Source organism: Leptosomus discolor, chromosome 4 (assembly GCF_034619465.1).
Source record: "Leptosomus discolor isolate bLepDis1 chromosome 4, bLepDis1.hap2, whole genome shotgun sequence".
Classification (NCBI taxonomy): Eukaryota; Metazoa; Chordata; class Aves; order Leptosomiformes; family Leptosomidae; genus Leptosomus; species Leptosomus discolor.
This window is the reverse complement of record NC_141394.1, coordinates 18,439,821-18,464,067: the sequence shown is the minus strand read 5'-3', so window position 1 is coordinate 18,464,067 and position 24,247 is coordinate 18,439,821. Positions and strand designations below refer to the sequence as shown.

General features: G+C 38.4%; 1 protein-coding gene across 3 annotated transcripts in view; it reads left to right on the top strand.

Moving 5' to 3' along the window:
* Positions 1–24,247, top strand: part of GAB1 (GRB2 associated binding protein 1) — a 100,957-nt gene that overhangs the window by 65,164 nt on the left and 11,546 nt on the right. For 2 of the 3 annotated variants that reach the window (XM_086464151.1, XM_086464150.1), the window contains exons 3-6: positions 5,681–5,894; positions 13,108–13,712; positions 15,877–15,962; positions 16,170–16,473. In XM_086464151.1, coding sequence (XP_086320277.1) covers positions 5,681–5,894; positions 13,108–13,712; positions 15,877–15,962; positions 16,170–16,473 — 1,209 coding nt within the window. Of the gene's footprint in view, positions 1–5,680; positions 5,895–9,117; positions 9,199–13,107; positions 13,713–15,876; positions 15,963–16,169; positions 16,474–24,247 lie in introns of all 3 variants that reach the window. The other variant, XM_086464149.1, reaches the window with a different exon arrangement.

The following is a 24,247-nucleotide window of genomic DNA, read 5'->3' as shown; positions in this document are numbered from 1 at the left end:
CATCTCTTGGGTTGCTAGGAGAAGGAGATTGCAAGAGGGTGGGTTGGAAAACCACACTGCAGATTGCTAGTTTTCAAGTCATGAGGTGCTGTGAGGCAGCATGTGGAGTGCTGAAAACCTCTCTGAAGCCCAGAGGTGCCTACAGTTGCAGACAGCGTGCTCCAGCCCCAGCTGGTTAAACTCACCATGTGGCTAGAGCAGCCTGCTCTGCCAAGGAGAGCTCCAGGCCTTCTTGGTGAAAGAAAAAATCCTGAACATTTTAATGTGATGGGCTACACTGTTTCTCTTCACAAGCACCTACAGAAGTTAGTCTATGGCAGGACTCCTTGATTATTTTTCCTGTGTCACCCAGCCTGTGTACCATCTGAAGATGGAGAGAACAGGCTACAGATGTTTCTATCTTTCCTCCTTTTGAAAGAATAGTCTTCAAAAGAAGATTGCATGTGGAGAGGGCGAAGAAATTCTGAGTGGAAATGCTTTTGGTATTTTCAAATTTTAAATGAGTAACCAAAATTACATATGAACTGCAGATAGTAAGTGTTAAATTTTAGATGTGAGCTCTGAAAGCCTGGAACTTCAACATGTGATAGGAACTTGGGGGCAGTCAGTCATGTTTCTGGTTTGGATGCAAAAGGAGGCAGGATTGTCCTGAGCATAATATACAACGAGCAACTGCTGAATTCTTTGTTAGCATTCTTTAAATAGGGTATCGTGTTTATCTTCAGGAGGAGAGAAATACTTTGAGATTATATTAAACTAAGAAAACAAACTTACAAAATGCACAGGAACTTTATTTATTAAAGTATTTAAAAGCATTTTCTCTGGTATAGCAGAAAGGTTCAGAAATGAGGCTCACTGCATAGATTTCATATTGATTGGAAGCTGGTCACTTATGCTGAAAACCAAATGCAGACTAATGTGTCCATGCATCATCTGGCCTGGAGTCTATTGAGTTAAGTACGTGAACAGAGCGAGTGCTTGTTTGTCTGTGGCCATCAGCATACACATGCTTGTGCTCTGTGCGTGCACATGCACACACATGTGGCCCTTTGATGTCGGGATCTTTCAGTTGAGACCATGTAGAAGCTGTCACTAGATGAAACTCCAGCAGTGTATTTCAGGATGTATCTCACTACATTAAGCAGCACAGATAATGACTTAACAGACTTAATTTAAAAAAGAAAAAAAAAAAGGAAAGAACCTATCTGTTTAAGGATTAAATTGAAGCTGGTTTGGTTTTTTATTATGGCTTCCACTGTTGTATATGTAAATCTTTGTTCAAGGTTATTACTGTAATATTTCGTTGGCCATTGGTTGTTTTAGTAACATCTGCATCGTAGTAAATGGATTGAATGAGACATCTCAGAACAGTAGAATCATATGATTGCATATCTGTTGCTGATTCACTGTTACAGTGGGGAAAATCCCATTTCTATTTTAGTCTTTCTACCTATGATCTGCAAAGAATGCCTTTTCTTATTTTGATTGCAATTGGGAGATTTAAAGAAATGCTTGCTGTAATGAGGCTTCTGTGTTTTGTTCACTATGAGAACATTTCAAGTATTTACATAATTAGAATATTAAGAAACTGTGTCATAATGCGGGAAACAATTTAATTTTTGCTCTCATTTAAAAAAATCCAAAAAACACAAAACCAACCCTAAATGCAAACTCCCACACTCAAATCTTCTAGATTGTTCATGAAGCACAGATATAGGAACAGGTGGAATAAAGAAGCTTTATATAGTTAACAAGGAAGAGAGGGGAGCCATTTATTATTTTTGCTCAGAAAATGTTCTTTTTACCTCATTAATTTTATGATTGTTTTATTAGTGAGGCAAATACAAAAATGGTTATGAGCAAAAAACTATAAATTCTAGCGAAGATGATGCCTGTAACTGCTCTTAACAAACCAATTGAGAAAAGATAAAACTCTTGCCCTGTTTTGAGAAAGCTGCTTGTTCTAGCTGTACTGAATACAGGAATTATAAAAACAAAGTAGGATTCTTGTTACACTCATTTGCATGTTAAATATTCTGGATGTTTTTCCAGCTCCCAGTTATTTCAAAGCAGTCCGAGTGTCTGAAGGCTCGGGGAACAAACCAAATGACTTACAACGCTCTTTGGTGTGCAGATGACCCCTTCCCTAAAAATCTGCTAGTCCAAAATGGAGCAAGTTGATGATTGTACTCTTTGAAATCATAATAGGCTGCTGGGAGAAACTCCTTCATATCAGCTTCTGAAGTACATGGCTAAAGAGAATATTTGGGCGGGTGCAGATAGGCAAACAGCATTCATTTGCTCAGTGATGAAAGTCATTAACATTACTGTTTGCTTCGTAGTCAAATTCGAAATAGCTTGAATGCGTAAAGCAAGTAAGAAGTAGCCCAGTGCGTAAAGCAAATAAGAAGTGAAATGCCCTAGATCAGTTGTTCTTTAAATCAGGCATTAGCCTACACTATATAACACGTACAGAGTATCTATATGAGGATGAATTTCAGATCAGAATGTTGGTGTTTGAATAGTTTTGTGCTCTATTCAGTGCAAAAAAAAAAAAAAAATCCAACCAAATCACATACAAAACCCCACAACAGATCTGCAGGAGGACTCGGGGATTTTGTCAAATGGTATCTGTGTCAAAATAAATGAGGCAGCTCATCACAAGGGAAATATCTCTAACGATCCATTAACATTAATTTGCTCCAAATCCTTGCTCAGAGAAGAGATCATGAACCTTCTGGACAGTTGGACAGTGTCGCCTTTAATACTCAGTAACAATCAAAAGGCAAATGGTTAGGGTGGGAACAGGTTATTGTTATGTCTTCGTAAATCAGAAAGTGTGTTCCAGACTCTTTTTGCACATTTTATACAGTAGTTCATTTTCCTTCTTAGGAAAGAATTAGTAGAGCTAGGAAAGGTGTCGGTGAAGGGAAATCAGATCTGCAATGAAATGGCTTCTGTACCAATAAAAATTAAGCAGCACCAACTCGGCAAAGCTGTGACCACGTTGTGTAAAGTTGGGAATGGGGATTGTGAATAAGAGGCAATTGTTCACTGTTTCTCTGAAGATGGGAGCTGAAGGATCTCAAGTGAAACTATCAGGCAGCAGGTTTAAAATAAAAGGAAGTATTTTTTCATGCCATACATAAGGTATGGAGCTCACTGCCACAGGATGGTAGTAGAGGCCAAAAATATAAATGTACTCAAAAGGGGTAGGACAAATTCAGAGAAAAGTTTGTCGAAGGCTGGTCAGCATAGGCTGTGGGTGCAGCCTCTGTAGTGGTGCCCCAAAGCTGTAGAGCCCCAGAAGCTGGGGGCGGTATGGCAGCCTTGCCCTGCTGCTTGTGCTCAGTCTGTCTGCAACAGGTCACCATTGGAGATGGCATTGTGGGCTTCAGAGACTGCAGATCTGAGCCAGTTTGTTTACCCTCATGGTCTTCACCACCTTGCCTTCACCAATTACAAGTTATAGCCAGCCTTTTAACTACTTTTTCTTTCTCACACATACACTCTTTTCTTACTCCCCCAAGAAAGTAACTCTTTCTCCAAACTTGGTGGATGCATTGGTCCTCTTTCAAGCTTCTTGATTTTATTTTTTCTCTGGGAAGTTACCCTTGAGTCTTATTACTCTTCCTGGGAATGCTAGTGCATGGTTTGTTTAAATGCCTCACGTAGGCATGCATCTGCCTACATACCTGTTGAGCTCTCCTGACTACCTGTGGTCTAATTGACACACCCATCTTCCCTGGAAGCTGCAGGGATGTCCTCTTTGATTTCTTTTTTCCCCTTGTGTGAACTTGGCACCAAGCTGATCTAGTGATGTGAAGGTCACGTGTAGTCAGGGACAAGGAACGGGGGTGGGGATTGTGGTACACTGAAACTCTTAAGGATCTTGTCTGTAAGTGTGGCCAAAAAATGATAATACATCTGGCAGGAAACCTTTGTTCTCTGCTCTTACTCATGCATGAATTTGCTTGCATTCCTCAGTTCTGGAGGGGACAGGACAGAGAGCTGCTTGTCCTTTCTCCCACTACCTCTTTTCCAGAAGCAAGAAATGCATGCCTGGTAGGTCCATTCAGGCACCTTTCTGTTCCTGCTTTTGAACCCCATCATTAGGGGAATTAAGAAGTATCAGTAGGTGCCTCAAATAAACTCCTTCAAGCTCTTGAAATTCCTAAATAATAGAAAATGGTTCATATGTTAATGTTTTGGCATGTAGTAAAGAAACCATTTTATTGTGTGTGTGTGTGATCACTGGGTGCAGTCAGTTTTTCCTTTGTTCTGCTGACTTGTTTGGTGGATAGGTCAGACACAACCTTTTATAAAACTTCTTTTTTTTTTTTTTTAGGTTATCCTACCTTTTCAGGTAGGTTGAGTTGAGGAATTTTCATACACCTAGACTTCTTCCACCCACATGGGTGTGGTGGGATTTAATTTCTGAGCCCCTGTAAGTGCCTGGGAGTTCAAAGCAAGTACTGCTGTTCCCATTTCCACGTCTAAATCACTCGTACCTGGTGTACACAGCACTGGAAGCAGGAGGACTATGTTCTGGTCTGCTCATCTGGTTCTTCCCAGGATAGTTCTGGGAAACAGATGAAGGAAGAAATTACTTTGTAGTGCATAGCTGGCCTGTAAGCCTAATAGGAGCAGTCTGCATTGGATAATAAGAAGTTCATTTAAACAATGTTAATAATCAGCATCCATTCTTGGGATGTGCAAATTGGAACATACAATGAGTTGCAAGTACAAGGGAGCCTTGATAATTGAGGAACAATTTGCTTAATTATGGTGTTCTTAGTCACTTTTCATTAAAACAATGAAAAAGCTAAATGATTGTTTAATCTTTGACAATGTCAATATTTTCCAGTCTCCCAGATAATTTAATAGTCGGAATACATGTATTTGGAAGGAAAGAAGAAGTTACTGTAGAATATACATGAATAGGACGTGGATAAGAATTATAAAGACAGGGTTATTAAAAAAAAAAAGGCAACGACTCCCTTCCCCCACCCTGACCCAAAAAACAAACCAAACAACAACAAACCACAACTACTTTGTTTATTGCACTAAAATAAAAAGTTGGGGTGTGTAATGAGAGGACTTAGTGGAACATGGTACCTATTGTACCTCTGTGTTATTTTTATTGTCGTAAGGGATCTTCCATTGCAGAAGCAGTGGTTTTCCTGTTGCTTTTCAGATACTGAAAGAGGCCAGTTCTTGACTGGTGGCTAATCTCAAATGTTGTAGTGACCTTGGTTAAAAAGGGATCAATACGTGCAAGTGCTGACTCAGGTTGCCATATTCAAGTAATAACCTATGGGCTTTTGCTCTGGATTAAAACAACAGGTTTGTGTTCTTAGCTGTCTTGCTACAGCTGTCAGCATCTTTGTTCTTTCTGTGACCAGAAAACAGGTTAAATAAGTCATTAAACAAGGCCTAACCTCTATTTCCAAGGCATACTTAAGAAATTGCTTATAGTTTGAAAAAACATAAAGGGTTTATAAAGATTTATATATCAATACTCTGAAACAATTGTTAATATCCAGATGTTACGTGCACTGATTTTACAATTTTGAATTTAACCCCCTGACTTTTCTCATCATCTATTAATAATTTTTTTGGTAGTATTGTAAGACTATTTCTTCCTTTTAAAAAGAATGCTTTGCTTTTGTGCTTGCAGATGCTGTGAAGCCACCAGTCAGTTCTTTACAACCATCGACTGAGTTACCCTTGCCCATCAGCACTTCACCACCTTCCATGCAAGCAGAATCTTCCCTACCTCCTCCTTATCAGCTTATTAACATCCCCCCACTGGAGTCTTCCTCTGGTCAAGAAGATCCTCAAGATTACCTACTGCTAATAAACTGTCAAAGTAAAAAACCTGAACCTATGAGGTAAGTGTAATTTTTTTTTTTTATTAATATCACTTACTTGTAATATAGGCCAAGAATGTTTGTGCTAAAAGCACTTTTTTATTGCCGAGTCATTGAACATTTAGATGCACGTAATCTGTGGGAGGGAAGCTGCCTGCAAATTGTTCTTTTCTTTCTGTGCTTAAACTTTTTGCAGCAATAGTAAGTTGTTTGATCAGTGCTAGACCCATAATGCATTCTTCGCAAGTGTGGACAGCAATTGCCAACATGAAGTGTCAGATAAATGTAGTGATCCAAGCATTTCGTTGTAAGTTGGAGTGATGCACATCACAGAACAGAGAAATACCCTTTCTTTACCCACAATCTGGTGTGTTTAGTCCAGTCTAGGACTAGAAGAAGGTGGAGAAATTTTGCCTTTCTCCATTCTGGCATTTGGTGCCCCAGTATTGCTAGTTAAGGCTTTTGTGGAAGGAATTCAGTAAAACATGCCAATATTTATCATCACCTGACAGATTATCACATCACTGACTATAGTAGTCCTCAAATGGTATTTGTTGACTACTACTAACATGGTTCAGACTCTCAAGCAAGAGTAAAAGATAATTATTTTTTTGATGACTAAGAATGCAGGAGACTAAACCCATTGAATTTCTGTATCCTGAATTTTAACTTTTTCCAAATAACAGATATTTAAAAAAAAAAAATCAAATAAACCTTATTTCTTACTGAATAAAGAGTACCCACACAGTCAGTTCTTCAGAGGAGTGTGCAATAGGAAATTTTAAGGAAAGAATTGAGAACTTCTACTGAATTAAATGTATATTTATTTCTCCAGCTGCTACTTCTAACTTAAATGGATATACAGCACCTCCTATGTAGGAGGATATATTTATGGTAGCTACCTGGGAAATTTCACTATGGTTTTTCAGAATGAATCATGGTGGAGCAGGCTGCCCAGGGACTTAGTGGAATCTCTGTCCTCTGAGACTTAAAAAAAAAACACAACACAACCAAACAAACAAACCCCCTCAAAACAACAAACAACCACAAATGAACTTGACTGGACAAGCTCCTAAGGAGCCTCACCTGACTTTGAAGTTGGTTTTGCTTAGAGGTGTTGGAAGAGCTGGACCAGATAATCTCAGAGGTCACTTCCAGTCTTGAGTATTCTGTGGGAAAACCTTAAAAATCTCTCTGGGAAGCTTCTTTACCGCAGTAATTTAAAATAAAATCTACTGGGGTATTTCCAAAAAAATAAACAAAACGTCATATTCTTTTTGTGATTGCAGACAAGTACATGGAAGGCTGAAGAGAGCTTCCTTTGAAAGTGTTTTCATGAGTATTTCACATACTCCCTTCGGGCCATACCTTTTAGTGGCAGTGCCTTCTTCATCAACACCTTGATGCTTTGCCAGTTTTACCTGTGCCATGTGCTCTCTGCTCCCTTGGTATTTTTATCTTGCTCTGTTGTGCCTGAGGAGTTTCCTGCTCTGTTTACTAGTGATTACATGGTAGTAAAGCATCCACCCGTTAACAATCTTTCTTATGAAATGAAAGAATGAGCCTGCAGTTGCCCCAGAGTATGGAATGTGCAGGTTATGGGCAGCACGACATACCCCAAAGCCTCCTGCAAGAGAAAGGCAAGCCTAGTGTTTGCTTTCTCAGTGTTAAAGGTTTCAGTGTTTAGTGATGTTTAGAAGCTGATGGTGCCTGAGAGGTATTTCACCGTTCCTGCCAGAAGCTATCAAAAAGTTTACTATCATTTCCAGAACAGCTTGGCAGAGAAATCTTGTCTGCTTAATTTCACTGCCCTAGCTCATCAGAAATGTGTCTGAGTGCCCGTTTGCTTCTGCAAGGGATGGGCACAGAGTGGATTTCTAACACCACTACATGGAGCGTGTTTTTTAGGAATGATCATGGTTGGGATGTGTAATTGACTTTCTGACCTGACTTCCACAGTTGTGTGACATGTCGGTTAAGTAGAGGGAGTAAAGTATGAGGAGACCGTAAAAGGGGGCACAAAATGCGGCAAGATGTAGAGTCAGGAATAGCCTGCAAGATTTCTTGAGGAAGACACTGGTGACAAGGAGAGAAGGTATTTGGGTGTTGGGGAAGGCAGAAGGTTCAAAGGAGATAAAATTCCGAGGGAACTGAGAAAGAACTGAACAAAGCCTTTGAGAATGTAGAGATTGTTTAAATAAATTATGTTTTTATAGGAATATTTGAAGACAGTGAAACATTGGCATTGTGATTACTTGGAAATCATATAGACTTAGTGTATTATAGTTAACTAGCTATGTCGTTTTATTAAGAAGGCTGTAATAACGAAAATTCAGAATAATAGTTATGCTGGAGTTTCAGTTCCACCGAAAAGGACTGTTTGTGTTCCATGTCTGGTACAGTAGGTATTCTGCTGGATTTAGGCCAGAGTATAGAGGATATAGACCTTTCCCTTTGGAATTAGTTTTCTGTATCTGTGCAGCATGTTACTAAGATGATCAGTTAGAGGGCATTCTGTGCACTACCCCCATCAACGTCCTTACAGGTGAAAAAAAAAAATTAAACGGCTGCCTCATTTTCCATTAATTTAAAGACTGGGAACAATTTACATGTGTATGTCATACAAACTCTTTTCCTTAGTATAAATTGCAGAGCTTTATATGTGTAATTAAATAGGCAGGTATTGTTACTTGAATGGTTTATTTCTATGACGTTTTCCCTTTAGACTTTAAAGCTGCCTATGTGCAGAGGGAACATTTTGTGTTCTAATTTTGCATGTTACTTTATAGATAATCTGGGAACGACTGAATTTTTTTTCAAGGCTTTGGGATTCTTTTCCAGGTGAGGCAGGTAACTGTGAAACATAGAGGAAGTATCCGAGCTGCCTCTTTGAAATTTTTAGGAATTGTGATGTTTCAGAACTAACAAACCATTCTGAAAGGCTTCATTACGGTGTCATGCAATGCACCACATACAGTTGTGAGAACATCTTGGACACAGCACTTGCAGCTGTAATAATCATGCTGTATTTTGTCTAAAATAGTTTTATGCTCTGATCACTGTTGACTTCAGAGAGAGCATTGTTCAACTGTAGCATTTAGTGAGATTTTAAGGTTCATGTTTGGATCCTAAATAAGAAAATGCTGCCAAAGACGGTTTCTAAAACCCTTATTGTTCTGGCTCATTCGGGAGGTATGTTGAAATACTAAATGCTGTCCTCATCTTTCCTATGTTTATGAACAAGCCAAGGGTCACCCTTTCTCTCAGAAGAAGGGCAGGAATACCTGCTATTAGAAGATTTTGAAAGTAAAAAGTTTCCACTGCAGTGAGTGAACAGTAGCCATTCTTGGAATGCGTGTGAGAAATTAATCCTAGAGCCATTAACTTGCCTGAAAATATTGTTTGTTTGAGATGTCTTGCATGGTGTTCTGTGAGTTTTAACAGAAAAACTATGTAACTTTGACTTGCATTTTCCAGAAATTGAGCTGGTTTATTATTTTTTTATTTATCCATCCACGTTTTTACTATGCTTGCTGTTTCTGTCCCAGATTGCTGGTACACAAGAGTGGTTTTGCTGCCACTTTGTTCATAATATTCTGCTTAATTGGTTGTATCAATTTCTGCAGATGGGAAAAGAATCAGCTTGAAAGGATGAGTAGTCAAGCCAGACCAAATACAGCATATTCAAAAATGGAATGATTGCCCCTCAGACTAAACTGCTTTTAAAACATTTTTTCTGGATTTCTGTCAACAAGTAGTTTTTGATATGTGGAGGCAGGCTTTTTATTGGGCTCCTCCTGCCTCAATTCCCTACCTCTTCTCTGTGCATCTTAACGTTCAGTCCTTACAGGTCAGCCGGCTGTACAGTTATCTCTTCTTGATATGTGGAAAGAGATGTCCAGTCCTAGCACTGAGTAAGGAATAGTTTGGCCACTTAGTGTAATTTGCAGATATGTGGTGCCCACATGTGATAACACTGAATTCATGTCGCAGTCATCCTCTGCTTATAGAGTGAGCAGTTTTCGTTGCGCTATATCCAACTTTGCCATTCTTTTAAACTGAGGTGTAAAAAAACATTAGTACTTAGCTTAATAACCAATTGTTAATGGAATATTTAAGCCAGTTTACTTTTTTGTTGAGCTATTCTGAAGTGCATGGGAAAAATTAAAATTTTCAGGTAGCTTTCATAAGTGCAGAAGTCATCAAGCATCCTCCATCTGAGATCCTTTTTTTTAAAAAAAAAAAGGAGGAAAGTCTGTCCCTGAACTCTAGTCCTAACCTAAATTTCCTCAAGGCACCATGGATCAACTATGCATTGTAGATTTTAAAAATTGTACATGGTGTTCAAATTATGATCAGTGGTTAATACTGACTTTTGAGAAGCAGTTAAACTTCAGGGGCTGAATTTCCTGTCCTCATTTTGGCATAAGCTGCTTTCTTGGCCCGTGTTTCAGACTGTCCTCAAACTTTTGGTCTTGCAAAATCAGATTGGTTACAACCCATTTGTATTTTGAAAACGATTTCAGTAGACTAAGAAGTTGATTCCAAAAGGTTACTTTTGAAAATGCGAAGTAAATCAGAAATGCCCTCTTATAATGAGAAACGTAAGTTGCCATCAGCTAAGCAAATGATAGGCCTGGATGCCTCATATGTCATGGTTTTTGAAAGTCTTCTGTTTCTTGTGGTCAAGAAAGAAGCAGCAGCATTCATTTAGACCCAGAAAAACTCCTAGATTTAAAAATGATAGCATTTGTTGCTTGCATATGATGGGTACTCCTCAAGCACTGGCATTGTACATATGCTGTTGTTGCATTTTGAGCTTTGGTTATATACTCCTGCATGGTTTTGTAAGATAAATGTAGTGTTTATATTTTATTTCTGTAGTTTTGCAAATTTTTTCATTTTAAAGTATATCTTAGTGGACTTGAACTAATAATTTTGGTTCTACAATTGAGTGTCAGTGTCCAGCTTCTCTAGACTGACCACTTTATTTTTATAGCATATAAAATATAGATCACAATCCTTGTGATACTTGCTCATGTAAAACACACATAACTTTTGCTGGGATTTTGGTCTGAATGAATACCATAGAACTAGAAGAGTACATCTAGAAAGTGAGGAACTCCTGAATGAGTCCTTTGAGTAAAGAGCAAGGGCTGCAACAGGGCTAAGCTTGGAGTGTTACTAGTCACACAGTATGTTCACAATTATTATGCACTCTGAACCTCATGTAGTTCCTTCAGTCCTATATGCTCTATTTTTTGCAAGTGTGTTAAACTTCCAGTGGTTCACTAGTGAATTTTTGAAGCTCTGAGGCAAAGGAAGTGAACTGTTAGCAAGCAAGAGATTTGTTTTTGATGGTCAGCATCATAAGAAATATAGGAAGCTTCACTCCCTTGTTTGTGCCAAGGATAAATACTTAATGAGATCATTCTTTTCTTTTTTCAAGGTCTATTAAACTAAATGGAGGTTAATGGTCAGAGTCATCTAGAAACCAATTCCAACCAGTGAGACAGAACTTAAATCTAGGTTTAAAATAGTAACCAGAGCAAAATTAATGTACTTCTAATGAAAAAACCCACACCAAAAACTAAGAACAATCTAATAGGAAAAGGTAATATAATTAAAGCCAGAGAAAGCTCAGACTGATGAGAGATTGTATCTCTGCTGTTAAACAGAACAAAAACCAGTTGGTTAGGTGAACATTTTTCTTGCCTGCAAATGTCCGGGCTAAGCTAATCGTGTCAGTTCCCTTGATAGCTGGCAGAGAGGCACTTCGGGAGTGATTCATCAGGTTTAGATGGATATCGAAGAACAACAGATTGTGTTTCACATAGTCTCCATTTCTCCAATGACTGCAGAGGAAACCTAAATGAATAGCTGAACTGGATTCCTTTCTCCTCAGGTTACCAGGACCCCTGGAGATAAATCCAGCTGTCCCTTAAGAAAGAAAGTTTTGTGCGATCTTAACAAACTGAAATTTGAATAATAAATTCTGGTTGTGATCACTTTGACGTAGAGACTCTCTTAAAATAAAGGGGAAAATGCTTCTTGTGGTAGTCATGCTGTGCATTTTTATGTATTTTATTCCTTAGTAGTTTTGTAACTGCATGGTCCAGTTGCTTAATAGAGCTTAGTAAGAGTAGTGTAGCAGCTCTTCATTGACACGCGTGCATGCTGAAATATTTACATACGTGTGTATAAATGAACACAATGGTATGGTACTGTGGTAATGAAAATAGGAAATATCGTGGTAGGATTGATCAAAAAGTGTATGGACTGCATTAACTCCACCTGTGTTGTTAGTATTTTGCCACTGTCTTGACTTTCATTTAAGCAAGGGAGTCAGACTGATGACAGAATTTCTCTGCCTGGAGCAAGGTAACTGGGGAAGTTTTTAAAAAAAAAAAAAGTTTGCAATGTGTTTACTTTCCATGTAAGTTTACTGGTACTAGTTAGTACCAGTATTAATGAGTGCTATTCTCGTAAAAGATGGAATTTCCAAAGAAATCAAAGGTAAACTACTGTGCAGTTTAATTTAACAATGCTGCCTTAACTTGCATTCAAGACAAAAGTGCTCTGTTTCACATACATCCTATGGAATTTTTTTCCCCCCCAAAGAGTATGCTGTCTTCCTCCTATTTCTGTTCTTATCTGTTTTTTCTTTCTCCTTTATGTATTTCAAACCAGTTTTATATGGTCAGTGGATAACTTTATGCACTTAAGGGTGTTACAAGCAGTTGTATTTTTTTCCTCTAACGTTTTTTTCATACTGATTAGAACTAGCAAGTACTGTAAACCCAAGGGTAGAGTGGATTATTTTTAATCACACTGTTAAAAGTAAAGTGCTGCTAGTTTGCATTATGGGTTAAAAAGGAAAAAAAAGAGAAAAATCCCCAGCCCCCAAGCAAACTCTGCTCCAAACTGGCATCACGGAAATCACTTGCTTTATGAAACATCAACTTGTTGTTTAGCTGCTGCTAAAGCTCCACACTTGTGTTATCTGTTTCACATGCGTGGATTTGTATGTATGTAGTTACTTAGGATCCTTCTTAAGTACTATTGTTTGTTTAACAATTGAGTTCCTGCATTTCATTTAAAAAAAAATATTAAAAATTGGAAGAGACTGATAGCCTTTTATTTGTTTACATTTTAAATGTTGTGTTTATTATTTGTAATGTTTGTTTTTATTTATATGTTCATCAACATTTTAATCTTACAATCTTACGTGTAGATCTCACGCTGACTCGGCAAAATCCAGCTCCTCTGAAACAGACTGCAATGATAATGTGCCCTCCCACAAAAACCCTGCTCCATCAGCGAGCAAGCATGCTGTGAATGGCTTTTTTCAGCAGCAAGGTGTCTATGACTCTCCGCCTTCTCGTACTGGACTGACGCTGGCAGACTGCAGCCTTTATAATCTGCCTAGGAGTTACTCACAGGATGTTTTACCGAAGGCAGCATCTCCATCTGGGACAGATGCAGAAGGAGAGCAACATGTTTTCAGTACCCCGTCAGCAACATCTTCATTAGACGCACAGATGAGACACATCTCCATTAGCTATGACATTCCCCCCACACCTGGAGGTACTTACCAGATTCCACGAACTTTTCCAGAGGGAACGTTGTCTCAGACTTCAAAACTGGAGACTATTCCAGATATTCCTCCACCTCGGCCACCAAAACCTCATCACACTGCAGATCGATCTCCTGTGGAAACATGTAGCATTAGTCGCACTACTTCAGACACTGATAGTAGTTATTGCATCCCTACAGCAGGAATGCCACCCTCACGCAGTAATACCATTTCAACTGTAGATTTGAATATCTTTCGTAAAGGTCAGTATTCCATATTTTATCCTGCTCTTCCATGATTTTTGTGTTAAATGATGTAATCTTGTGATGAATCAAGTGATATGAGTGATATCAATGATATGAGGGGCATTTCTAGGCTTTAAAAGCAAGTCTGTAGCCCTTCACAAAGTGGCCTGTGGTCACAGTACTTAAAATATGTAAGAAAGGGGAAAAAGAGAAGAGTATTAAAGGAAACCATCAAAACAGCAAAGCACAGAACATCAGTAAAGGATGTATATTGCACTGTGGCATTCAGTCTTAGCTAAGAATATGTGAATTTTTAGACATATTTGTGGTGTTACTTATCTTTAGAAAACAGCAGTGAAGAACTAATCATCTTTTTTTCTGCTAATAAGCTCATATAGCTGAGTTCAATACTGCCATTATCAGTCTTTCAGAACAACCAAAGTAAGCCTAGCATACAGTGTTCTAAATCTGCAGAAGCTGAAAGTGTTTCATGAAGGTCAGTGGGACTTGGTGTATACCCGGAGCTTTGAGATCAACCCTGATCTGGTGATTGTTGCCACTGACCTTTATTTCTCTCCTGGTGATAGAAATGCATACTGCAGTTTTTAAGTAAAAGTTGTTCCTTATAGTCACCTAGACGTTGGTATTCCAGATGTGCTAGTGCATTATTTTTACTGTTTTTCCTTTAGCAGCTGGGTGTATTTTTGGGTCCTAGCAAATCTGATGGAGCTACTTTTACCTAAAGAATTTAGTGTTTCTTGGGGTTTTTTTTCTGCCTGTGTTTTTGTTCCTCCTGTTCTTATTATCTCGGATTTAAACTTGAGAAATGCAGTGAGAGGTAGAGATTGGGAAGCTAATATTTATTGTTACAGGGAGCAGTTGTTCTAGTCTTGTTAACCACTCTTGAGCCAAGAGTTTCATTTTTTCCAGGTTCCTGGGGCAGGTGGGCATTACAGTGTTATTTTTAAATTGAAATTTTAAACTGGTTAGGGTCGATGCTAATGTTAGAGGGGATTTTAGAGGAGAATTGTTTGAATTGTGCTAGGTACAGCTGAAATGAGGAGGGGAATGGGGACAGGGCTTTTAGAGGAGGCAATATACAGAATGGATATGATCATACAGGTGCTCAGATAGTATTATCCTATTTGTCATTAATTTTATAGGCTGAGTAATTAATATTGGCGGTTGTTAGTCTTTTAGAATGGCAAAGTAACACCCTGAAAGACCCTTGTTTGCTCCACTTAACCATCTCTCATTTTGCTAAGTTTGTAAGAGTACTCCACTAAAGCTGAGATTGTCAGCATCAGGAAAAGTAGCCTTTCTGAAAATAGTTTTAGTTTGGCACTTAGTAACAGAAGTGTTTATTTTTCCTCTGAGGTGGAAATCTTCAGAAAACTTTAGAGCTTTTTTTCAGGCCAAGGCAGGGATAAAACCCAGAGTTTGCCCACAATTTCTGTATTTGCATCAGGAGAAGGGACATGCATGTTGCAGCGTAAGGCAGCCTGTCGTCTGCATGAGTGAGCAGGACCTGGGAGCTACATGTCTCACAAACACTCCTCTCCACCAGAGAAGCAGCCACAAAGCTGAGTACCTTCTTAACGTGGACTGCCAAGAGCCAGGACTCTGAAAACGGGGTGATCTTAGGTTCTGTAGCAGTTTGTTCAAGCTGAAAACCCCTGGAGACCACACTGGGGAGCTGAGAGCAGGGATTCACCTGTTCCTGCAACAGATTGAATCCTGTTGAATCAGCATTTTCCAAGGGAAGGGTGTTCGGTCAGAAAACCTTTCTCCGGACCCTAAATTACATCTGCTGTTTGTTTATTTTAGAATAGGTTTTTCTTGAGGGTCCAGTATCTCAAATCCCACTCTTACCTTAAGTTCTTACACCTGCCTATTTGAAAGGATGACTTTGCTGCTGCTTTAAAAGGGAGAATTAGTTTTTGTTTTCTTGCCATGGAAAAATGCCACTGTAAGAGCTTCAGGTTGTGACTGATGAGTGCCAGGTTTGTTTGTGAACACACGCCTCTCGAGTATATAGCTGAAATCTATGTGCCGCAGCTTCAGGAGGTGTGTTTGTATGCTCTCAGAAGCAGACAGTAAATAACAACAGACACTGGATGCCTGGTGCGAAGTGACAGGAACAGGGATGATAAATAGCCACTTTCTCTTCTTGTTTCTTTAGAAATTAGTTCTCAAGACTGTTATGATATTCCACGAACGTTTCCGAATGACAGATCTAATTCATTGGAGGGCTTCCATAACCACTTTGTAAGTATGACTTGATCTGATGAGAGGCGACAGTGACAGTGCTTGAATGCTCTTTGTTCCTATGTATAACAGCAAGCTGTACGGTGTTTGTGATTTTTTCAGTTTCAGTAGAATATATTACTCTGAGTAGATTAGGTTAAAAAACTCATATGATTCACAGCTGATTGCATAACTTATTTTGTTAAAGGAAATATATGTTAATTCTAGAAAAACAGAAGCATGTTGACAGTGGGAAGTGTTTCAAGTGAAGAACTAGATGAGAATTATGTCCCAATGAATCCCAACTCTCCTCCACGACAGCATTCCAGCAGCTTCACTGAACCCATCCAGGAAACAAACTATGTACCAATGACACCAGGCACGTTTGATTTTCCGTTATTTGGAAAGCAAGTCCCTCCTCCTGCTCACATGGGTTTCAGGTCCAGTCCAAAGACCCCTCCCAGACGGTCAGTACCTGTTGCAGAATGTGAGCCACCGCCAGTGGATCGGAACCTCAAACCAGACAGAAAAGGTGAGGAAAATGCCCAGTAGAAGTTCACTTTTATCATCTAATAAAATAATGTGGGTCTCCAACTTCTGATTAGTGGAAATTTATCATATTTTTAGAAATTCTAACAATATAATTTTTATCCTATGAGAGAGCCGTAACATGAAGGAATCCTAGGATTATTTTTAACCATATTAAAACATCACAGTAACAGTGCGAAATGAAAGCATAGGCTTAAATTTTATTGCCATATTTACTAATGAAAAAATGACATAGAATTGCTAACCCTCAGAAGGGTCAGTTTTAGTCCTTAAACGTAGAAGACACTAGCCGATTTGTGATGGAGAGAGCGCACACAAGGCATTGGATAGAATACAAATTTATAGCCATAACAATGCTTGTTACAGGATCGGTACGCGTTTTCATTGTATGAAGTGAAAGTTAATTGTTATAACAAGTTGTATATTGGGCTGCTTTTTAGTCCTACTCAAAGTTTGCAATGGTCTTACAATTCTTACATGGAATAATTCTTACAAATATGTTCAAATGAAGGAAGAATTAGGTTGAAGAAATAGTGTTTACTACTAAGTAGGTAATGTTAACTCCTCATTTCAGTCTGTAGAAGCAATGAAAATCGCTTGATGTTGGAGCTGCTTAATGCTTCAGTGTTAGTGGCCACATAGGGCAATCATGGGAAGATGTTTAACATGTGGGCAGTGAGGTTACCATATGTATTTTCCTTGGGATCCAAATGAGAGGAGGGAACTGCTAATTCAAGCCAGCTCTTAAGATATGTTTGCTTTATCACAGGAACTGGGTGCCATGTTTATATTGAAATTTGTATAAACTGTAGTAGGTGAAAAATTCCTTGCCTTTATAGAGTGTGGTAGATTAAAGTCCTAAAGAGAAAGGAAAATGAGCTTTATGTGGAAATATTTTAAACTGCTGAATGCATGGAAGATGACCGAGTCTGAGGAAGCTGCAATAAGTTCAGTGACAAAGCTGAAAAAAAAAAACCAAACCAACCAACCAAACCAAATTCTAGAGAGCCCCTTCAAAGCTATCCTAAAAAATTACTCTCTTGAATCTGGTGTAAACTGTGTTTACTCTTCCTTAAAATAAGGATTATTTGGGTGACCAGTGTTCTTAAGAAACAAAGAAGATGCTGTTGTGATGTGTCTGTAAGAGATACTTGTATAGAGAATCACTAATAAATAGCTTAGACTTTCCAGTTAATCTAAAATTTTTTATCAGCCAGCCTATCAGAAATGCAGGTAAATGTTTAAGGAAGATATTTCCCTACTATGCAGTTTTTCAGACAAGATAACTAACTTTCTTGTCGAATTGGGACCTAAAGAACATTAGGTCAAATGTCTGCACTATTTTGCATTCAAGTAAGTCCTATTTTTAAAATTGCGTGCTCGAAAAATTAGTATTTATATTGAGAGTGGCCGACTTAATTTTGGGGAAAACTCAATGGCATATATGCAGATGATCCAAAATATTCACTAACTAAACCTTTAAATTAGTATTTTTACCACTAAGTGAAAACAGCCTGTAGTGAAGTAGATAATACTATGATGATATAGGTGATGGAAGTACCACATCTCATTCTGGCTGTCCGTCTTCAGAAAAGGAGCCATGGGCTTTTTCAAGACCTTGGCTCTGCTTGTGTCTAATTGTTTCCATGTTACCAGACAGTAGTTTCGTTTAGCTCTTAAGAAATACTGGACAGTAACAGATTGATGAAAGCTGATACTGGAAAACATTCTCAAAATAAACACTGAACTGCTTTAAAGTATTTTCCCTGACTGGCAAGTTTCTGTATTTTACTGATAAGATGTTTGACCTTCAAAAGTAGTAAATTTCTGTGTTGAAAAGCTGCTCACTTTTGCTGTTGGCAGTGCAAAGCAGTCACACAGATGTCTGCTGGGGCAGCATGGCTGGTCTTGCATCTCTCTTCTTTAAACTGAATTAGTGTTTTGTGTTCTAAGTGTGGCGGTGTAAGGCTACTGCTTTGCTACGGTCCTCAAATGCTTTCCAGCTAGAAAGACTAATTAACATCAGGGAAAAGATTTTTAGATCTAGTAACATATGTCTTAATGAGTGTAGAGTGACAGGCTGTATTTTTTGCCTGTAGACTTTTAGAAGCTATTACCACTGTAAAATAATATGATTATTTAATATAATTTAGAAGATTAAAGTAATTTTAAAGTAAAACTGTCCCCAAAAGTAAATATTGTATAGTAAATGCTTAGGGGCTGACAAAAATCTTTGAAGATTTCAAGCTACCCAGAATTATAACAATTCTGATTTATCTCTGAGGGGTTTATCTTAGCAATACACACACTCTGGCTCACACAAATTTTATCGAGTGTACTACTGCAAGTCTTCCATTATTGTGAAGAGCAGATATGATGACACATCAAGATGGTAATATATTCACATTTCAGTAGTTGAGTTCTCCATGCAAATAACTCCTTCCAGAAATACCTTTGGCAAAATAAAACTGCGGTTCCTTTTGAATTAAAATAGGATAAACCTCGTTTTAACGGACCCTTACCTAACTAAAATGAGTATGTACTTTATATTCTATTGTGTTACTTTCCAGTTTTCAAGTTCTTGTAGCAACTTCTATTATCAGGTTGTTTCTGATTACTACGATGGTCTTCTGCTACAAATTAGTGAATGGAAAGTATCAAGTTGGCCAACATGTTCAGTAAAACTTAGGCAGACATAGAAAGGGAGGAAATAGTACAGAGAATAGTTACTTTCTGGGTATTGCTCCTTTGAATGTTTTGTTTTTTTTTTTAAAAATATGCCATTGGTTCAAGAATTTCTGTTGAAGACCACTGCTGCTTCTCCAAAAGATGGTATTACTGCAGAGGCCAAGTGTGTCGGTGACAAGGCCTCCAGGTATACGAGGGCCTGTCTCATGTCCTGTCTGAAGAAGCTGCTGTATCTTTTTTTATTGCTTGCAGATTGCTGCAAAAATAGTGTTTGCGCTGCCTCCAGGTAACAATTCCTTTTTGGTAGCTGTCCTTGTTGCTGAGAAATATCACCATCACTTTTCACGTGAGCATTAGCTCTAGCTCAATAACGTTTCTAAGTTGGCCAGGGAGCTTTGTTACGTTCGGTGCTAAAAATACATTTGACAAAGAAACAATGCAGTGAAACTAGCACGTAAAGAATGCACTGCTTTTTGCTGTAAAATGTATATGCTTAGCATCTCCTTGAGTTTTCTTCAGTTTAAAGGCTTACTGCTTACAGGCAGTGTAGTTTAATAAGGGTAGAAAATGGAGGGCTCGGTGATGGCAGCAGCCATTCTGTTGCATGTAGCCTGCTCTTCCCTCTGCTGTTTCTGTTTTGTAAACCTGAGGTGAAACACATAGTCGGTTACTTCTGCTTCTGATGTCTTTGTAGAATAATGTGTCAGGCAGCAAGGACCTGGCAATCTGTCTGTTAGCGGCAGTGACTGTAATGTGTATGTCTTCGCAGCTCTGATATAAGCACCTGACATTCTGGATAATTTATTAAATTGTTACAATTCTCCAAATTTTTAAAAATAGGTACAGTTATGTAGAGGTGGTGACTGTGACAGAGAACTGAATTATGAAAAACCAATAACATGGGTAACTAAATGTAGGTAGTAAATAGGTCTAAAATTACTAAAGGATGTGGACGTTCTTCTTCTGAGGAGGGTACTTGTGCAGCCCTGTTGTGAGAGCCTGGGGCTCTTCAGTATTCCCACCTGTAGGAGCAGCCTGGGCCAGGAGCCATGGTGAGCTGCAAGATACCCCGTGTCTTTTTCCATCAGTTTCTAGGAGAGCTTTGTTTTAGAAAATGGGTTAAAAAATAATAATATTTTTTTAAAAAATAAATATATATATATCCTATAGATATGTGTATATCTCCTTGAGACTGCACTACATTTTCATATAGTTTCATTTTTCTAGCTCACAGCCATTTCTGTAAAAGTGGGGAGCTTCCAGTACTTTCTGGAAGTCTTAAAAGTAATTTCAAAACATGGTGTTGGCTTCCTGCCCCAATATCTTCAACCAAAGCACTTTACAATTTCTTTAGAGAAGTGTACCAAAAGGTAAGTGATATATTGATTGGGAAAAAGTGGAGGGCGTTTGGCCAGGTGCTTTTCTGCATTCACTTATAATTGAATGACAAAAATAATCTCTTTTTTAATTTCTTTTTTTCAGGGTGCTATTTCTTTTATTATAAGGGACTATTGTCTATGTTGATTTTTGTATTCCTGCTTTTTGGCTGCTTTAGCTTGCCATGGTTGCATGTCGTCGTGATGCTAAATTGGAAGCATTGTTGCTAGCAAAAGGCTTCAAGCAGAAGAAGTATTGCATCCATCCATGCAGTTGAGTCTTACTCTCTGAATTGTACGAAGACTGTGACTAGTTCTGCCACAGAGCGATTATGTGACATTGTTTTGAAAGCCACATGTTCCTTCCTCAAAATACCATTTATCCAAGAAGGAGCAGTAGAATTAAAGGTGCCCAAATGCAGTGAGGTGAAGGCTCCCTAGACAGCTAAACCAGCATAGAACAGCCAGGTTCTCTTCTGCTCCACCTCATACTTTCCCTGGGGCTCTTCAAAATATATGAAGAATGTTGTGATAGAAGGCAGTGGATCCTGTGATCTCCATCCTGCTGACAGCTTGCAGGATTGTAGTGAGCGTTTCGCTGCTCCACAGGGAACCACTTTGTGTAGCAAGGCAGATCCCGGGTGGCTGTGCTGGCAGCCCACAAGAAGGGTTTAAAGCCTGACAGAGGTCTCTGAGTCTAGACGATCTTAATCTTCAGTACAAACGTGACATAAGTCAGAGATCAAGGAAAATGCATGGTTGAAAATAAAAGGGGTAGGGTGTGAATTGTTTTTGGTTTGGTTTTTTTTATAGGTCAGGCAGCAGCATTTGAGTGATGCAGCATTTAAGAGATGGGGGGTGTCTGTAAGCCTCTGGGCATGATAATGACCCCCTCCTGCCCCATGATTTGTGTCTGGGGGTGGGGTTTGTGATCTTAAAGCAAGACTTTAAGACCAAACAACTATAAAACGAGACTTTTTAAAAAAATACTTGTTTAGGAGCTGTTCAGAAGGACTCCTTAGAGCTATGTAACATTTCTCATGCGTGTGTGTGTACATCTCATCTGTAAAGTTCAAAGCTCTTTAGAAATATGTGCTTGCCATCTTGACTGACAAAATGTCATTTTTCAATCTATTAATCAAATAGTTAAGTCACTGATGGAATTGGTGATGGCGGAATTTTTTTTTTTTATTACAAAAGGCTTATCTTTCAACAAAAATATATTAGCATTTAGTCTGAGATACTTCCTGCGACTTGAGTCCATACAATTGCCTTTAAAAGAGACCGCTGCCTGGCCCTGGTAATTTTCAGCCCAGCAAGTGCTAAGCTAGGATTTAGAGACAGTGAATGATGCACACATTTCTTTTCATGCCAACAAAATACCCAGTTGCAACTTGAAAACAAGAAGGCAGACAAACAAAAGAAACCAAGAGAGAGGAAGAAAAGTCCTCATGGAGTTGGGACTTGTGACTTTTTAAAAATGTTTAAAATTTTATCTTGTTGTTTTTCTTATAGATTTTTCTCATTTAAGGTGTTACAAGACATAATTTGTGTGGTTAAACTACAAATACGTGGCTTGCTTATAAAAATGAGTCTACATCTTTGCCATGGCTACTTATGAACATCTCCCAAACAGATTAACTTCATAGAAAATTTCAATTTTCTTTATTTGAGAGCATAGGCCCACTTTGAAGAGGTAATTGAGTACAGAGCTTTCATGTGGCAGGCAGCATCTGCTGCATTCTGGCCCCCATAGGACCCACTATGATGCTTCTGGATGATCGGTGTAATTGCCTGTTGTTCTAGTGTAGTATGATGATGTAAAAATCCCAATGAAAGTAGGTAGTTGGTAAGGAAATTAAGAACTCTCATTAATCATGAAGTTAGTTCTAAATAGCGTACTGAACTGTTTCCTTGTTCAATATATACGTGTTTGAGTGTCTGATTTGGACAGTGTGAACATACTGCATGTCCTGATGTAGCAGGAGCACCACACCACCCTGAAATAAATATACAGAGAAACGGTTAAGGCATTTGTGAAAACAGGAACTGACATTTCTTCACCGCAGCGTTACCGACTTCTAATTGTTATTATTTGTGTTCTACCCTATCATGATCATCTTGCATACTCTTAAATAAAGGACCACTCATTTTCTCAAGCTTTAGGACAAGTAGGCGTGGAAGAATTGTGAATGGTGGTTTCAATCAGCAGCAAGAACTGAAGATCTGTTGAAAAAGAAACTGTCATTTTCATGATGACTTTTCTGAGCAGAAGTACAGTTCATTTTGCTTTTAAGAAATCCATGTGTTTAATCCTTCCATTTAGTGTTGGAGGCTACAGCTCTTGTTCATTCCATTTAGGAAAAAGTAAGACTTTGGAGGATATTTGGTGCTTCCTCAGAGTTCCTAAAGCAGGTTGAATACAAATTTATTAATTTCCACACACACAAACAAGCTCCAAAGACTTCCATTTAGCTGAGAATTGTGCTTCCTCCATGGCTGTACTAAATTACTTCTACAAGGCTAGTTTTTAATTAAGTTTATATAGCTCCTTCCTACGATACACCATTCTTAAATCGCAGCTGTGATTTGTCTTACAAAACTTTGAAACAACACAAAATCTCAAGTAAAGATTTCTTTTGGATGGCTGCATCACAGCTGCCAAGGAAGCTATGGCTTACTGGACGTAATGGTTTTAAAAAAATTTAACACAGGAGTTTTCTGAAGATGAACTGCAAGACTTGCGCTGATACTGAACTCCAGACATGCCAGGGAGAGTAGGAACAAGAGAACGCAGGTAGTAGTGCCCTATTTTTTCTTCCCTCCATACAATTTTTGTTTTCTTCCCTGTGTGCTTAATGCTTTTTTAAGGAGCCATAGTTTTTGATAAACATCTTATCGTGCTATTCCGTTGGCTTTTTTATAGACTTAGTGTTAGGCTTGATTTTCTAGTGAACAAACTCCGTTAGTTTTTTCTGTTTGGTTTAAAAAAAAAAAATCTCAAGTAGTATCCCTTTACCCTGGACTTCATGAATCTTAGTGCAGCTTTAAACTGCTAATCAGTTAACACTTCAGAACACTGTACTTTGGTACTAAAACACTGTCTTTGTTATTGAATGCTTTTAGTTCATCATGCTTTGGGGCCTTTTTAAAGACAGACATGTAGAGTTACTCGCCAGTTAGAGCAGTCATGTAGTATTTGGATGATTAATAGCTTTGGTATTCTGTGAATAGTTTTTATGGCATTTGGAGAGTATTTTCTGAATACCAGTGAACCTTAGCTGTCAGATGCAGTTGGACTTCCTTATAATCAGGTATTTTTTCCAATTAATTCTTAATTTCTGGAGCATTCAAAGTACCCATGCTCTGAGAGAAGTTGTTTTGAGAAGATAAAGCTGTCTAAGAAGACTGGAGAGCCTCTCTTTAGATGACTGCTTTTTCTATTTCATAATAGTGAAAGAATAAGTTGAATTCAGCTTGTTTTTACTGTCCTATTGAGACTGTAGTTACCACCATCCATGTGGTATCACTGACCAGAACTAAGCACATTATTGATATTCCTATTTATTGCTGGATACTAGTATGGAAATGGATATGAATGTTGTATAACTAAATACATGTTTCTAATTAGAAGTACCTTGGCAGGAAATAGTCTTAATAAAAACAGAGATGAAAAAGAAAATTCAGGATATT